This window comes from Nicotiana tabacum, chromosome 12 (genome assembly GCF_000715075.1).
Source record: "Nicotiana tabacum cultivar K326 chromosome 12, ASM71507v2, whole genome shotgun sequence".
In the NCBI taxonomy this organism is placed as follows: domain Eukaryota; kingdom Viridiplantae; phylum Streptophyta; class Magnoliopsida; order Solanales; family Solanaceae; genus Nicotiana; species Nicotiana tabacum.
In genome coordinates, this window is record NC_134091.1 from 39980896 (window position 1) to 39998343 (window position 17448).

The 17448-nt window shown below is 35.4% G+C and overlaps 1 protein-coding gene across 1 annotated transcript; it reads right to left on the reverse strand.

Moving 5' to 3' along the window:
- Positions 1-2722: 2722 nt before the first annotated feature.
- Positions 2723-15237, reverse strand: LOC107772043 (F-box/LRR-repeat protein At3g26922). The gene is made up of 5 exons (XM_016591524.2): positions 15064-15237; positions 14669-14729; positions 13655-14569; positions 13124-13279; positions 2723-3201 (listed from the first exon to the last, which is right to left on the reverse strand). Exons 2-5 carry the CDS (start codon positions 14711-14713, stop codon positions 2896-2898), a joined length of 1422 nt encoding a protein of 473 aa, XP_016447010.2. The 5' UTR covers positions 14714-14729; positions 15064-15237; the 3' UTR covers positions 2723-2895.
- Positions 15238-17448: the final 2211 nt, after the last annotated feature.

The following is a 17448-nucleotide window of genomic DNA, read 5'->3' on the forward strand; positions in this document are numbered from 1 at the left end:
AGCATCCATTTTTGGTAGATATGGTGGACTTTTTGAAGCGAAGAGAATAGATTTGGAGGGAAGAGGGAGTAGATTTGTCCGTGACTACGCCGGAGAAGATTTGAAGGCCGGATTTTTGTTCGTCTCCATTTTTAGTTTTAATACAATGTATACAATTTTTTTCTTGGCCGGAAAAAGCCATCTCTAGCGAACTTTCTTCTCTTCTTTGCTATTTTAGTCACATACAACGATATAAATACATTGTATTATGTACAAATACATTATATTTTTGTATAAATATATATATATTTTTGCATGTATTTATGTATTCCGAAGGTCTGTATTTTTTAAATACATCCGAACATCAATGTGTTTTGTAATTTTTTGTTGTTTGAATACAGTCGATTTGAATACGGTGAATTGAATACAATGTATAATAGTGAATAATGAATAGGAATTGAATACAATGTATACAGTCGAATTGAATAGAATGGTATACACCATATTTCTTGATTACCTCACTGTATTTATAAATACAATCGCACGAATATATGGAATATAATACAGTAGCAGCGAAATTTATATAGAATTGATTTTGTTGAGTTAAATTAGGAGTGATACACGCTAATTGAATCTCTATCCGTTATTAAACACCTGGACTCGCCTATTTTTTTAGCCGAATTTCGTTATTGTATTCATGAATACAGTAGCTCGAATACAGCGAATACAGTCACATAGCTGGACTCCCCTATTTTTTAGGCGAATTCTGCTATTGTATTCATGAATACAGTAGCGCGAATACAGTCGCATAATATAGTCCCGTAACAAAGTAAATAGTAGATCTAGGAGATAATTATGTATATGGTAGCTATAGGAAGTTAATAGCTACTAAACAATAGTGATTTCTAAAAATTTGTCTATGCTATATATTTCAACATGCTAGTATAATCTAGCGTTTATTGTTTTTTTGGGAAATTGATAAATTTTTGGGAGTGAAATGGGTAAATAGCCACTTTTTATACCACTAGTTGGAATGTAGCCACCATTTCAATACTAAGTACTAATATTTAGCCACTTCGTAATTAGATGGACAAAATTACACCTAAACTAAAATAATAATACATACGCATCTTCTCCACTTCTTCTTTGTAATTATGGCCAATATTTTGGCTAATGGAGTCCATCTCACATAAGCATAAGCATATTTGCAAAGTATAGACTTTGTTGGTAATATTCTTTGGGATCCAAAAATATTGCATTGTGTGTTGGACATCATTTGCACAAGTTGTATCTCTTCTTTTACACCTAAGAGGCCAAGACTTTTTTGCCTATAAAAGGAAAAACTATTAGTTCATTTTAAACACGCCAACAAGACTTGTCTTCAATTCTTGTTTCTTCCTTTCTTCCTTTATTAAGAGTGTTTTGTATGAGAGTTAGTGTTGGGAAGCACTTGTATGTACCCTTTCTTTGGAGTGATCTTGTGAGGTTATTCTCTTAGGGTATTTGGGATTAATTAGAGTATTTACTCTAATTTTGTGCTATCTTTTGTACTCTTATTGTTATAGTAAATTGCCTCTCTCCGCTTGTGGACGTAGGTCACTTTGACCGAACCACGTTAAATTTGTGTCTTCTTTATCTACTTTAATTGCCGTTGTTATCAACTTCTATTGTCTTTGTTATTGCCATTATACCGTTGTTTGGCTATATTACGCACTACCCGAGTTCCCGATCCTAACATTCTTCTTCATTGTGCTTTATACTTGAACCAGCTACCATATAAATCAACAATTTCTCGATGTTGTTCTTTTGGGGTGAAGTAAGAATTCTTAAGGAAAAATTCCTGGAGTTTGAACTTTGAACTGCACCTTGAGAAAAAATTTCCTTTCTTCTTGTGCGCTTCTTCTCACTGTCACACAGCTTTCAATTCCTTTTATGGGTAACATTAATATTACTGGAATAACATCCTAAAGAAGCAAAAAGGCTTTTGTAATTGTTAGGGAGTTACTCTTTATTTTCCGTCTCCGATATAATCTAGGTTTGTTAGTAAATATTAGGTTTATGAGGTTCAATAATTTTGATGAATTCTAGGCATTAAAATTGATGTTGTCAAAAGCAATCTTAACACCTTAATTAGAAATCTCAAAATAAGTTAGACATGAACTGTTATCTCTTGGCTATGGCTAACGTTGACGAGTTAAAAGAATTTTTGGTTTCTTCTTCACTCTTATTTCTACAATTGAGAACTCAAGGATAGAATTAGCAGAACTGCTAGCTTCCACGAACCACTAAAACTTTCAGTAACATCAATCCCTCTACTATGATTGCATGGAAAATTCAATCGTTAATACTCGAACTAAAGGATATTGTAACGAAGAAGGCCTTTCAATAACGTCTGCTAGTACTTTAAAATAAAGTTTTACCTCACTCAAATAGTTGGTCTTTGTAAAAGACGCAGCAGTGAATTAGAAGAAGAAAACGACAACTGATATGGTCTAAAGCTTTTAGAGCTTCGTAAGAATCTAAGGAAGCAGAAGTTGAAACTGTGTGAGAGTAATCAGATTTTAAAAAACTGTGTGAGAGTAATCAGATTTTAATACATTTTAGTAACAATAAATTACAGCCATACGATTTTATTCAGAAGAGTTGGCATGATCTTAAGCAGCTTTTGGAGCTAAAACTACAGGACTGAATCCCAACTACTTCCCTTGAGAGAATGGCTCCATTATTCAGAAAATGAAAGGTATTCATCAAAAGAAAGAATGAGGTCAAATAATTATAAAATTAAATCAGGTACATTATATTATCCCCTTGTGGGATCATAATACTGAACCAAATCTCCCTTATTAGCACAAATTTAAATGGGAAGGCCCTAATAAATGAAAAATAACATTATTATTTTCATAACAAACACACATTTTACAGTATCACCAACTCAATATCTGGAGGTACTTCACCTTCAAGCTGGAGCTTAGCAAGATTTCTTGCAGTTTGCTGCTTCCCAATTACCTCAAGTTCCAAAGGGACGCGAGAAAAAATTGGATTCCTAGGATCAATGATGATTCTCTTGAGTCCAACAGCATTTTCCAAAAAGTACCTCACGAGTTCAAGATGAACTACGCCGCTATAATAACCACACAACTTGACCACTTTGAGGTGATGCAGTGGACATTTTATGGCTTTATTACACTCTCTGTTTGACTGGAAGGGACATGACAATGTCAACTGCCGTAAAGAAATAGAACAAATATTAAAATTCAAATAACAAAAGTATATGGAAATGAGAAGAAAAACTCACTAAGATAAAGAAAGTACATGCAAATGAAAGGAAATTATACCTCCGTGAATGGTTGATATTTCAGTAACTCAATAAATAAAATGAATTTCACTTGGAATGTAAAATATGTAAACAGCAGGGTGAAAGACAGGTCTAGAATGAGTAATAATAGATTAGAGGCAGATAACAAATGAAACATGATTTTGGCAGTTGCTCATGTCGTTTCTTTAATTCTCATAGTATTATGTTCAATGAATTCCCTGGAGTACTATTACCAAATGAGAGAAGGAAGGTGAAATAAGATGAGGAATACAGAGAAGAATATTAAAGAATGTCTTATTTCCTTATTTTTGGTTCTTAAAAAGTGGAGTGCAAATGAAAAGTTCAATTTTCTTAGAGAAAATTTCTCCTTTGCTTATTCTAATAGCTGTAGGCCTACTAGGAACTACATGTCTCTACTTTCATATCCCTTCAAGATGTAAACTGGCCTGCTCTGTGTACTTCAGTAAAAGCAAACATCACCACAAGTCAGGTTAATTGTGTCCCAAAGTCACCCAGAATGGCACTAAAAGTTCGGCGCTCTCTCACTATCTTCCTCGTAGGAAACTTTACCATGTATACTATGATATTTCTACCACTTATCATCCTTCTTTTTGATAAAGGGTTAGAGACGTATTCCTTGTATCTCAAGCATCATCAATTGATGAACCAAATACAAAAGTTCCTACGTGAATGCTGCCTTTATCTTTTGGTGGTAATAAATCAGTATAACATTGAGAATAACACCCACATGCAGAACAACATGAGAACAACAATCTACAGGTAGTAAGGTACATGGGACTTAAACCTGACACCCTTGTTTGACTGAATGAACAATTCCCATTACCTTGTAATATATCTAGTAGTCAACATTATTCAATCACCATTTACTAGTTATCCGTGATCTAGACTCAGGGGCGGAAGCAGAGTACCGGATGCGGGTTCGGCCGAACCCAGTAGCTTTTGTTCAAACCATGTATTTGTCTTAAAAAATCCATTGGATATGTAAAACTTATTAATTTAGAACCCAGTGACTTGAAAGGATTACAATCCCGAACCCATAAGGTTCAAATCTTGGCTCCGCCTCTGTCTAGACTCCTCGGGATTGTAATCCTTTCAAGTTACTGGGTTCTAAATTAATAAGTTTTACATATCCAATGGCTCCGCCTCTGCCTAGACTCCACGTAAGAAAATCTTTACTACTCAAACAAACCAAAAAAATTTGAGCTGCATGCAGGATTGCTGACTTTTTTTAACTATTAGTAGAAATTCACTAGTAACTTGGTTCAACACACACTTGATCTTAACCAAAAGGCCGAGAAAGGTTAAACACTACCTTGCCATCACATAAGTGAATTTTCCTTCTGTAGGAAAGCACCTTTTGTTGCTTCTCCCAACATTTAGAGCTTAAAAAGCAACAACGCCGTTAACATCTGTATTTTCATCTCAAATTTCTTCAAACAAAATAACCAACATGAAAGAGTCGATGGATTAGGGAAGTTTTGTAGCTGTTCACATGTTCTATTTGATGGAAAGTTTCAACTTGTTTGGGTTTAGCATTATTGAACTCCCTGGCATTCTACTTTGCTCATATACTTCTTCATCCTCATATCTAAACCTTGTTTCTTCAATATCAAAAGCTCGGATGTGCTGAATCGCTAGAGGCAAATTTAGAGGACTCTCTGTCTAGACAGTTATCAGTACAGTTTTTTTTTAAAATTTTATATAAGGGACAGTTGTCAGTACAAAGTTTCTCCTCTCTTCCCATACCTATTCCCCTAACCCCAATAGAAAATGGAAAGAACCACTGTCATACGTATATACATCTACGATGTATATATCTATAAACATACATACAATGCATGCATGTATACATACATGTGTACACGCGCAAATACATAGAGGTTTCCAACATTGAATATGCCAACTGTCCTATTGGCCGATGTAAAGTCATTTTCTCAGTCTAAAAACAATCTTAAAAGACCTTACCCCTTTGTGTGAAGCTACCCAACGTAAAATTTCAAAAAGAAAGAAATGAAGCTTGGAAGCGCAAGCTTCAAAGTTCAACCAACCTTGCAGGTCCTGGCTAAACTTAAGTTGAGATATAAATTGCGACAACTATAATTAAAGAGTTACTAGCAGTCTATGATAAGCTATTAAGTAAACATGCGAGGAAAAAGGCTTGGGGTCAAGAAAGTGAAATTGGAGGAAGTTGGGAAGCGGTTAAACCTGTAATAAATCTTCGACTGCCCAAAGGATGTTCAAAATTTTGCTTGTCCATTGCATCTACTTTTAAGTTCTTATTCTTATATGTTAACCCATGTCTCATAAAAACCCAGTCTGCTTCTTTTTTTCTCTTTTCAAATAATATTCAACTCAAATTATTCCAATCAAAAATAAAATTCAAGAAAGCAAATGAAACACATTATTATCGAACTTCACCTTTGTTTTATCTGGAGTTTATGCACCACATACCAGGTTGAAGATGGATTTGTGGTTCAATTTAACTGCAACTAGAGGACTTCATGATGGCCCATGGATTACTTGTGGGAATTTAATTTCACTAAGACTTATCCCCAGGAATGACGGATTTCATGGATTTCACATTGAATTGGAACTCATTGACCCTCCTTTGGTAGGTGGCTGATACCTAAAACTCATTGAGAGATTTCTCTTTTCTATTGAGTGGGATGATTGTTTCGATTTTATCAAACAATTCTTACTCCGAAAAGTTGTCTCATCACTCTCTTTAATCCTCCAGTGTAGCCAATGGGGCCACGGGTCAAGATCTTACTTCAAGTTAGAGCAAATATGGTTGGAGGCAGAGAATTGTGGGTTATGATAAAAAACTGGTGGGATTCTTTTGATATTCAGGGCTCTCCTGACTTCATTTTCACTTCCACGCTAAAATTCTCCAAATCTAAAATCAAGGGATGGAATTCAAACTCTTTTGGCAATTTAGATACCAGGAAATCAAATATCCTGGCCAATATTTTAATTAAGATAGATGGAACTTGATGATATTGACAAACAGGAAGAAAAACTTTTTGGAGGCAAAAATCGAGTAGCATTTGGCTAAAGCAAGGGGACGACAAAAAATTCTTTGGTATAAAGGCAAATGCACCGTAAATATAATTACATTGATAGTGTCACCATAGAGGGAGAAATGGTAACAAAAGAGGGGGATCATCATTGATGAAATCATTTCTTTCTACAGGAAACTTCAAAGGGAACAAGACTCTCGGACTTTTCCTGGGTCTCATGACAACACTCCTGAAATCTCGGAGGATGATAATGTTGACATCCAAAAACCTTTTCCGGAAGAAAAAGTGTCTGCTGCTATCAAAGATTATGCAAGAGATAAAGCCCTCAATACTGATGGTTTGAGTATGGGCTATGTGATGGTGGGCTTGAATCATGGATTTTTGGCTTTACTTCACCAATTAATTACTACACTTTGATTGTATTTGAGCCTAAATTGTAGTACTTTGTACTTATTACACGTGTTATGCTGTGTAGGATGTGATTTATAGTTGAGAAGCAAGTTTAGAGCTAAAATGGATGAATTGGAGCTTTGAAGTCTGAGTAGAAACCCAAGGAATTAAATTGGGATCGCGTTCGGGGGTCGATGACCGAGTATGCATAGAAAAAATGAGAAACAATTATTAAGGGAATAAAACAACGATGCCACGTCACAATTGGCATGCAAATGTTTGGCATAAGCAAAGAACTCACATTCTATATTCATAATTGGCATGTCTACCTGCGTGGGGGACAAAGTTTTTCTTATTTCGTTCATCAGACATCAAAATTGAGCAAGCTTCTGAATTCCTTCATTAACGTGGCGCACAACGCGGCGCCCAGTGCGGCGCGTCTGGGCAATTTTCGCACAGGTAATCTTATTTTGGTTCAGAGAGGGTATTTTAATCCCTCCATACTCGGTATAAATATACTGTAAACATAATTTTTGAAGGGGATTGGACCTAGGAGAGTTTTAGAGAGCTACCACGGCTTGAAGACATAAGATTTCATCAATTATCTTGCCAACAATCGGTGCAAAACGAGAGTTTGTATTGTAAAGTTATCTTTGATGTTTCTATGTTCTTAAACTTATTTGTGATGACTTTCTCCATATCTATGGAGTAGTTCTTCCCTAGGGTTTTGACGGATTTGGTGTTTTGAGCGTTGTTTGTAGATTTACTCTAGTTTAATTGTTTGAATACGATTATGGAGCTTTGAATTGATTGCGATTATTCACCGATTTATTTAATCGAAAGAGGAATATTTTGGTGATTATCTTTTCATTATTTTGTTTGGTCTAATTTAGTGATTCTTCTAAGTAATCGAGAGAGCTTTTGGAATTATTGATTAGACCAAGTTAGTAAAATATTCGAGAGAAGTTTACTTAAAGACTAGTCCATTAACGTGTTCTTGCATATTTTCACAGTGCTTCATATTAGTTTATTTTTGTAGAGTTCAGATTTAATCGAGAGAGGAATCTTAACCTTACGTTTAAGCTAATCATCGAGTGAATTCGTGAGAATCATTAGAACATTAGAAGTGAATTTAAATAGAGTTAGATTCCGAATAGATATCTTACACCTATCCTGTCGCGGCCCTTATTTCTCATATTGCTTACAATCCGATTTAGTTCAACTCTCACTCTCTAAGATCAATTCCAATTAGTCGTAATCTTAGTTAGTAGTTAATTGTAGTTAGTAATTACCTCAAATCAAGTGTTGATCAGCCTGAATAACAGAAAACCATATGTTATTTGAACATCGTTTAAATCCAATCCCTGTGTTTACAATACTATCTTTGGCTAGCGAGCAACAATTATTGTTGTGTTTTGCGCTCGTCACTGTGTTGCGCGGATCCTTCAAAAATGTTATTGCACCCATGTCGGATTCTTCAAAGAATACATTATTTTTGGAGGATCTGACACAGACCTTGACGGCACTTTTGGCTAAGTTGCTCGGACACGACAATTTGGGCGTCGTACCCGTGTCGACACGACATTGACACGGGCTATGTTGCTCGGACTCGGGTGCGGGTATCCGATACGGGGACGGATCCGAGTATCGGATACGGCAAAATCTAAATTGTAAGATTCGGGGGTGCGGATCCGGATATGGATACTGGTGCGGGGATACGGCTAAGAAACTTCAAAACTTGTACTGATAGGAATGATCAAACGATCTAATAAGATGGGATCCCCAATATAATAGTGTATATGTTTTGTTATCGATTAAATTAGTCAGATAAAGTTCATCCTTGGTTCCTATCAAACATACAATTACATTTCAAATATTTCGATAACTTTAAATATTATTAATTATATTTTAAATACGGGATCCCTAATATAATAGTTAGCTTTTTATACAAGTAGTAAATTATGTACAACTAGTAAATAATTTTGTATAAATTAATTTTGCGCGATTAAAATATATAAATTAAATAGCAAAAATTCAATATGCTAATAATTATTTTACTGGAGTATATTGTATGAGAAAGAAACATTTGCAAATTGCAACCTTTCAATTACGTGTCACAAGTACATAGAATAAAGGGGACAAAAAGCATATAATGGAGAATAAAGGGGTTATCTTATTATAGTATTATATAAAGGGGACAAAAAGTAATGGAGAATAAAGGGGTTATCTTATTAAATTATTATATTATTATATTATTATTACAATTAAGAGTGCTTTAGGAAGGAACTGTATCGTCTCTTCTAGGTCATCTTCCTCAGTTCCCCAAATTCTTTTAAAGCTCTTACAGATGCTCAAGATCCCCCTACTTCTTTCAAGCTCTTACTGATAGTTATTCACGTCCCTTCGTTCTTCCCTCATAATAGAAAATGAAAGTCATTCAACGCAAAGTTCCATCTACATCGCTGCTGGGTCGGCCAAAGTATCCGAAGTCGGTTGACCGAATCCGGGATGTATCCCGTCCCCGTCGCGTATCGGGACGGGGACGATGCCAAAACCGACGAGTCCGCGCAACTTAGGACACGGGTAAGGGTGTGGGATCTGTGTCGGATCCGGTCATACAAGATCGGGTGCGTTAACCAAAATTTTGGGAAAAATTTTGAGAATTGATTTCCCTAAGTAAAGATTTGAAGAGATGGGAAACGAAATACCTTTAATTTCGCTGCTATGTAGTAATTTATACTAGTTCTTTTGTCTCATTTGAAGCTTTTTGTCTTGGTCAATCTTCTTGTTCATGCTGCAGGTCTCTAAAATCAAGAGCTCATGTGTTTTTTTTAGGGTAGAGAAGCTGAAGATGGATGGTAGACTACTGGACTGAGGCATATTGGGAAGGGCTCAAATAGGTCGTGTTGTACTGGAAAAAAACAGAGACATGGAAAAGGTTTTTTTGGGGAAGAAGATTCAGAGAAGGAAAGAAGAAGAGGCGAGAGAAGATCGGATGGAGAAGAAGACTTAGAGACTAATTAGGAATTAACCACTTTGTTAATCGACATCTTTGCTAATACTTTGCCACGTTGGTTTATGAGATAAACATTACGTATACTATGTTCAAGAGTTTTAAGTTTATATAAATTAGAGTTTTAATTGTACCAAAAATAATTAGTTTTAATCAAAATAATAAACAACTAAATTTTCTCTTTTTATGCTTTAAAGGCACACATTTTTCATTTGAGTAAACTTCATATATATTACAAATAAGTATATACTCTAAATAAACAAATTTTATTAATTTACCTAATTATACTATTTATAAATAATTTCTTTCTCACAGAAACGAGGGATAATTTCTAAATTAATTATTAGCATGTAATATTTTTGACAAATTATGTTCGCGCGAAGATCATGGAAAATTTATAAATTGTACATAATAAAATTGACCCTTTTGGTCTCCATTATATGCTATGTTGTGACACATATTTTAAGGCTAATTATAAATCACATGATTTGAGAATGAACTAAAATAATTTAGAAAAATGACAAAGAAGAATAATCGTGAATTTTAGAAACTAAATCAAGAATTAGAGCATTTAAGAACACCTAATTTATATTAGTTAAAGTAAATTGGAATTATTTGGAATTGGATGATGATTGGAGAAATTATAAGGGAGATAAAGTGATTGAAGCTAAAACGCGTGGAATTAAATCCCTTGTAATGAATGACCAATGGTGGGATAAGATTGAGTACTTTTTAAAGTTTATAGACCAATTGTGTCTATGCTTAGAAGTGTCGATCTTGATGCTCCAAAGTTACATCTTGTTTATGATATGTGGGATACAATGATCGAAAAGGTGAAAGCAATTATTTTTGAACAAGAAGGAAAGGATCTTATTATCGGGCAATCAAACTTTTTTGATACAATTCAAGAAATTCTTGTTGCTAGGTGGAATAAGAGTAACACCCATTTACATTGTATGGCACATTCTTTGGTACCAAAATACTACCATGAATCATGGCTTAAAGGGGAAGGCAATGGGGTTCGAAGGCTTGCTTCAAATGAGGATAGAGAGATTTCCTTCAATAGAGTTAAATGCTTTCAAAGATACTTTAAAGATTCAAATGATCTAAAACAAGCATCTTTGGAGTATCGAGCATTCGCAAGTGGGAGTGGTTTCTTTAGTGAGCCTCATGTGGTTGAAGCTATGATGTATGGGGAGCCTCTATCTTGGTGGGCTAACCATGGTGTAAACGCTCCACTTTTGCAAAGCTTGGCGTACAAATTGCTTTCACAACCGGCTTCTTCTTCTTGTTGTGAAAGGAATCGGAGCACATATTCGTTGATCCATAGCATCAAACGAAACAAGTTAGAGACTTCAAGAGCCGAAGATCTAGTTTTTGTGCACTACAATCTTTGCTTGATTTCTCGTCAAAAAGAAAAATATACAAGTGCCCAAGCAAGTATTGGGATGTGGGTATGTCTATAATCTATGCTTTCTTGAATTTATATTTCCTTTAGTATTTTTTTATTTTTTAAATCATTTGATTTTAATTTTACTTTAGGTGGAGACCGTTTTGATGTTGACGAAGCCACCAATGATCTACTTGACTTATCAATAGATGAACCTCAACTAGAAGGAGTAATCTTTTTTTGATGAGATTGAAGAAGTGCAAGAAATTGATCTTGAAAATATTGAGGAAGAATACTAAATATTATTGTTCAAATGCTAAAACTTAATAGTTATCCTCTCCTACTTTTTATTAGTTTATATAGTTCAATGTTAATGTAACTTTGTATGGGAAATGCTCGAATGGTGATTGCAATTGTAGTTTATTTTTGCCTTTTTGGTGTTCATGCTTATTTTGATTGACTTAATGAGAATGGCTAACTCTCATAATTTGTGACTTGTGAGAGAAATGTTAATTGCTAAATGATACTTACATCTTTTATTCTTTATGTTCATGTCAAGGTCAAGTTCTTCGACAAAAGCAGTAAAAGCCTAAAAGGTATGTTTTCTTTTATCTTTATATATCTAACTCTTTTACTTATGTATTTATATGATATCTACTATGTTTTCATATACTTTGTGTAACCTGTAGGAGAATCTAAGAATGGAAGAAAATCAAGAAAGCGCGCCTACAACTTGAGAATAAAAAAGAAATTCACTTTACAAGCTATAGGTAAGTATTCCATATAATTTCTCATAATTTAGAGATATTCTTATTTTTATTTTTGAATTATTTTTAGTCGGATTCCCGCACCCGTGTCAGTTCTAGGATCCGTATCCCTGAATTTTAAAATCTCCATCTCAAAAGATCCGACTCTAGATCCGCACCCGTGTCGGACACCCGCACCCGTGTCAGAGCAACTTAGACTTTTGGAGAGTTTGAGCAACATAGACTGTGGGTGTCAATGTTGGTGTGTCCGGACTTTCTCAATCCTTTAAAAAAAATCACGGATATGAACACTTCACCAAAAGCATAAATGTCATATTTATTGCACTTATCCCACAAAAACCCAGTGCCAAGGAAATATTTCGACCTACTATCCTTGTTGGCACTGCAGATTTTACAAGATCCTTACCAACATGTTAGTAGATAGACTAAAGAAGAATATTGAAAATTGATCTCCTCTCAATAGTTGGCTTTCCTCAAAGGTAGACAAATCATGCGTACAATCTTCATTGCTAATGAATGAACATCTTGATTCATGGATAAGACAAGGCATCCCTAGTCACATATAGAAATTAGATATCGGATAATCGAAAAGGCTTTTGATCATTTTTATTATAGCGATGGTCCATGCCACCTTGTGCACACCTCGACTAATTACATTGGATACTTGCTACCTCCCACTAGCAAAGGCAATGGGTAACTCTGTCAAAGGCTTAGGCAAATAGAAAAGAAAAAAAAATCACCTAGTGGTTTTATATTTGAACTTAAGATCTCATGATTCTCCTCCCATTTCATTGACAACTAAGCCACACCCTTCGGTGCAAATATGATCATATATATTGGGGCTAGTTGCTTTCATTATTGAAGGATATGGGTTTTGGTCAAAAAATGCATCAATTGAGTTGGATGCTCTACCTACCTATACCATGACTTTATTTCCTGTTCCTTTTTTCAATTCCAAGAGACTTGACAAGTTTGATCTTCTTTGACACGGTAACAAGCAGAGTTGTGTAAAGCGACTGTTTCATCACTTTGAGGAAACAGTAAGATACTCAAGAACGAACATCAATAACTCAGCTCATCACAATTGTTTCAACTCATGCTCGACAACTTAAATAAGTAAGATACGCAAGAACAAGCATCAATAACTCCTTAAACCAAAATTGCTAAAACGATTTTCAGACCATATATCAGCAAAAGAGGAAAATGAACTCAAAACTTTATACTTACCTGTAATTCAAATTCCTTCAACTGTGGAGCAGCCCTTATGATAGACGTGTAACCTAACAGACTCTGGTCTTTCCGTCCGAATATAGTTAAGACAAATTTCTTGAGCTTACTTAGTTCAGGTAAATTGTAATGCTCCAAATTTTCCTGCAAAAATAACTACAGAGAAGGCACCAGTTAGTGCTAGCAATACAAAGGTAGATAGACAAAATTATATTTTTTTCCGATAGGTAAGGTAAAACTTTTATTACTGCAGATAGTGCTGAAATACAAAAGTAACATATTGAGCAGCTAAGCCTGTAGAGAATTAATAAACTCTAACCTATTCTCTATTTCATGCACATTCTTCAATTTGCACCAAAAGGCTAACTGCTGTACGCACATATAATTTAATATTTTTATAGGGAGAGTTAATTCATCAAAACATCTACTGTTTCATCTCTTTCATAAGTTCCAGAAAACACAAACTGGAATTGTCCGCCAGATCTCTTTTCCATAAAACAAAGGTAGGTTAGGTAAATTTTGTTTACTAACCAAAGAATGAGAAGCATGTAATGTGAGGACCTCCAGCTGAGAGAGAACACAGGAAAGATGAGAGGATATGTCATCCAAAATATGGGTGTATGGCCAACCCAAAATGTCTACCTCAACCAGCATCGGGACATTCTTAAGCAGTAATTTCTTTCCTGATGAAGTCCCAAGTGTTTTAAGATTTGTATCACAAATTTTAAGTGATTCCACATTGAGGCAGTACCATATCTCCAAGTGTCTCAACTTGAGGGATGGACCAACAACTTCCAAATTTACCAATGTTCCTGATCCATGAACAACCATTTTTTCAAGAAACGGACAATTGTGTAGAAAGAACTCAAGAACTTCGCCCGTCACATTTACGGATTTCAAGAGCAGCATTTTAACAGACTTGAAATTCTGACTGACAAGTGGGGACGTTTGGAAGTTAATAGAATGAGGTAGGCCTGAAGAAAAGCCATTGAGACCAAGGAGTCGCTCTGGAAAAGTATAACAGTAATCAAAATCACGAATGTCCTCTCCACCCTTTAATAGGTCTAATTCTAGTCTTTGAACTTCCCTAGAAAGGGCAAATTCAAGCCAACTGTCAATCTCACGCTGCGCAAATTTGTTTAAATCAAAATTAACCCGGAATTGGTCCAGTCTTTGTCCTTTACACATTTGCAAAGTACGGTTGACCCATCTCAGATACTTCTTCATATGCCTTTTCCGTAGCTTGAATTGTGAGGCTACTTCATCCAAGGGTTTGGTAGCATCAAAATCAAGCCGAGGAATACATGTCCACAACCTTAGCCACCGCCTTGAGAGGACACTTGTGTCAGCTGCTTCCTTAACAGTAAGGAAAGATAATATATATACCAGAATTTCTTCAGGTAACTGACTAATGCGATCTTCTGCAGTGCAGACTCTCTTTTGACACTACAAAAAAAGAATGAAACAAAAGCAATATGAATGACAACAAACATTTCAATTAAATCAGACAAAAGAGATATGTTATTTTAAAAGTCAAGATGTCACCTTCTTTAGAGCAAAATAGTTGTAAAGCCGCAATCTTTTCCCCATGGAATGCACGAATCTCCTATATAACAAAAGGGGCTTTTAGTCAAAGATAAAGAGGGGAATGAAAACTACCAGAATGAGATAAAGTTTAGATTTTTACTTTCTTCTTCCAACTACAAATATAAATCAATGTCAAAAGAGTGTGGTTAATAGTCACAGCAATCACAAAGAGCAAATAATCCTGATCTTTATAGTCTTTACAGCCAAAAAAAGGGGAGAAGAGCCTTTATTACTATTTAGAATCTTTAGACCCAAAAAACTGAATTTTGACATGAAATTTCAGAAGACGGAAACAAATACTAAAACTTCAGCTTGGTCGTTAACGTTCCAATGGAAGAGAAAGAGATGATTACCTGGACCAGAAGCACAGGAAAGATGGATTATGTCTGATACCAACAAGACAAGTAGAGACCAGAGCCTAAAAACTTCACTTATGCGGCGAGAGAGAGCAGTCGGAAGAAAGCGAAGCGCTAATAAAAAAGGAAAATACTTTTGTTTTTCTTTTTCCGCGAGGAAAGTACGTTTTCAGTAGGAATCAAATTGTTTTTCATTAATATACAATCTTGTCAGTCAGGATGGAATGTACTAATTTCAAATGATAAAAAGGTCAGTCAATATTTATAATATATTAAAAGTTTATATACTTACTCTAATATGTTGACTCCTTCACTCCTCACGTGTGTTTCAAACCGTAGAGGTATCAAACGGGTTGGCCCAACCGAGCCCATCTCAAGCTCAACCCTTATGTGCTAGGAATTGTTTTGGGTATTCTCGCTTTTAGCGCGTGCCATAAATTATTTATATTCGATAGTCGAAAAAGTATATAAAATATATATAATTTATATATATATATATATATATATATATATATATATATATATATATATATATATATATATATATATACACACACACACACACACACACACACACACACACACACACATTTTTCGACTATTATTTTGAGAGCAGCTATATAGTGTCATTTTCTCAATTTTTATCTAACTTATTACTGCTTGACCCAAAAATTTAGATATGGATTCAACCAATTAGATTTAAATAAAATAGAGTCAATCTTAGTTAATATTAATATCCAAAAGACAAGGTTATCGATTTTATGGGAGATAGTACGTATATTTAATCGAATGGCAATAAATGTGAGCAATAATAACAATATTTAATGATCCAAATAAGTGAAAGATAGCATTAAATAATAATAAGTAGTAATGAATGGCATTTAAGTAAATAAAAAGTGTGAGTCACCCGAAAATATGTGTGATCTGTGGATATTCTTTCTAACAATGATGAATGATTGGTGAGCCTTTGAACACTCAGGTTATTCTTAGATCAAGTGAAAAAGTTAGACAAGAATCTCAGTAAAAAGGTTGCTTCTGTATGCTTGTAATATGGCCAGATTCTCTATATCAAGTCAATAAGTTTTCTTCGAAACGAATATCTCATGTCCCCTATCATTGTGTTTCTTTCTATTTATAGGGAACATGTTCCCTAAAATCATAATAGTACGTGTGCAGAGAATATCCACTGGAATAATTTCTTTTTCGTCTTATCTTAAAACTAGCCGCTATAACTATGTCTAAGATTCTCGACCTCCACCTTGATATACAAGGAATTCACGACTTTGATTTTCGCTCACTCTTCGACCGCACCCTTCATTGCCACAAGGTCACTTGGGGAAGATTTTTGTTGAAATCCTAATGATAACACATGGGGGCTGATAAAGGCTATCATGGCGTTGATGTGGCCTACCTATGTCAAAGGTATATTTTGGGCCATACAGTTAGTCCCTATGTTTGTTGAGGTTGTCCTCATGGGCGAGTTCGATGAGCGGGTAATGTCCTTTGTGGTCGAGCTTATCGAGCTGACTATACAAGTCGTGATTGTGGTAACGATCAGGCAATGTGGCTCTCTGCGGACCGTGTGTTTCAAATTCCTTGAATTTTTTGGGTAATATGCTGGAGCCATTCGGTCCCAGAGAAAGAGTGATGCTATGACGGCATGCGTCATGATGACGTTTTTTCCTGACGCGTTGTGTCGATTCACGTGTGACCCTTGATTAGTTCTACTATTTCGATTTTCGTGCTAATTATGGCCTGTCGTTGCGATTCTGGTGCCCCTAAGCCTTATAAATAAGGGGTGGTTTGTTGATTTTGAAACTTTTCCCATATTCTATCTACTTCATAAGCAGGGATTCTCCTTCTCCTTCGTAGAACCTTTTCAATTCTCTATTGCTTTCTATACTTCTCTATCTCTTTCCATAACAATGTTAAACCTCCCATCAGATATCCATATGGAAGATCATTTTATCCTTCTAGATGCCGTTTTCCTTGACCAGGGGGAAGACGCCGGAGTTGTCGTTGAGGAAAAACCCCTCCCTACTGTAGATGAGATTGTACCTCGATACCCTGATGCTAAATCCGACTTTCAAAAGGCGTCAAAAGTGGTGACGGAGAGGTTCAAATCTACAATGACAGTTGAACGATTAGGTGAGTTGAAGGCTAGGCTCGGCTTACCTGGTCACATGGAATTGGTCCTTGCAGGTGACGACGAAGTGCGGGTTCATCGTCCCGGATTCTGCGCCCTTTACGCATATCCGTTCATAATCGGTTATTCGTTCCCTTTGCCACTATTGATAGAAGAGTTATGTCACTACTACAACGTATGCCCAGCGCAGCTTGCCCCTTACATCTTTAAGGTGGTCAAAATATTGACAAAATTTG

Bases quoted from the DNA above. Each gene is read 5' to 3' on its own strand.
- LOC107772043 (XM_016591524.2), bottom strand. From the start codon at position 14,713: ATGGGGAAAAGATTGCGGCTTTACAACTATTTTGCTCTAAAGAAG. The intron at 13,280-13,654 runs GTTAGTAAACAA...CCTTCTCTGTAG, and splicing joins TACATGCTTCTCATTCTTTG to TTATTTTTGCAGGAAAATTT. The intron at 3,202-13,123 runs GTAAGTATAAAG...TCTTTACGGCAG, and splicing joins TGAAGGAATTTGAATTACAG to TTGACATTGTCATGTCCCTT.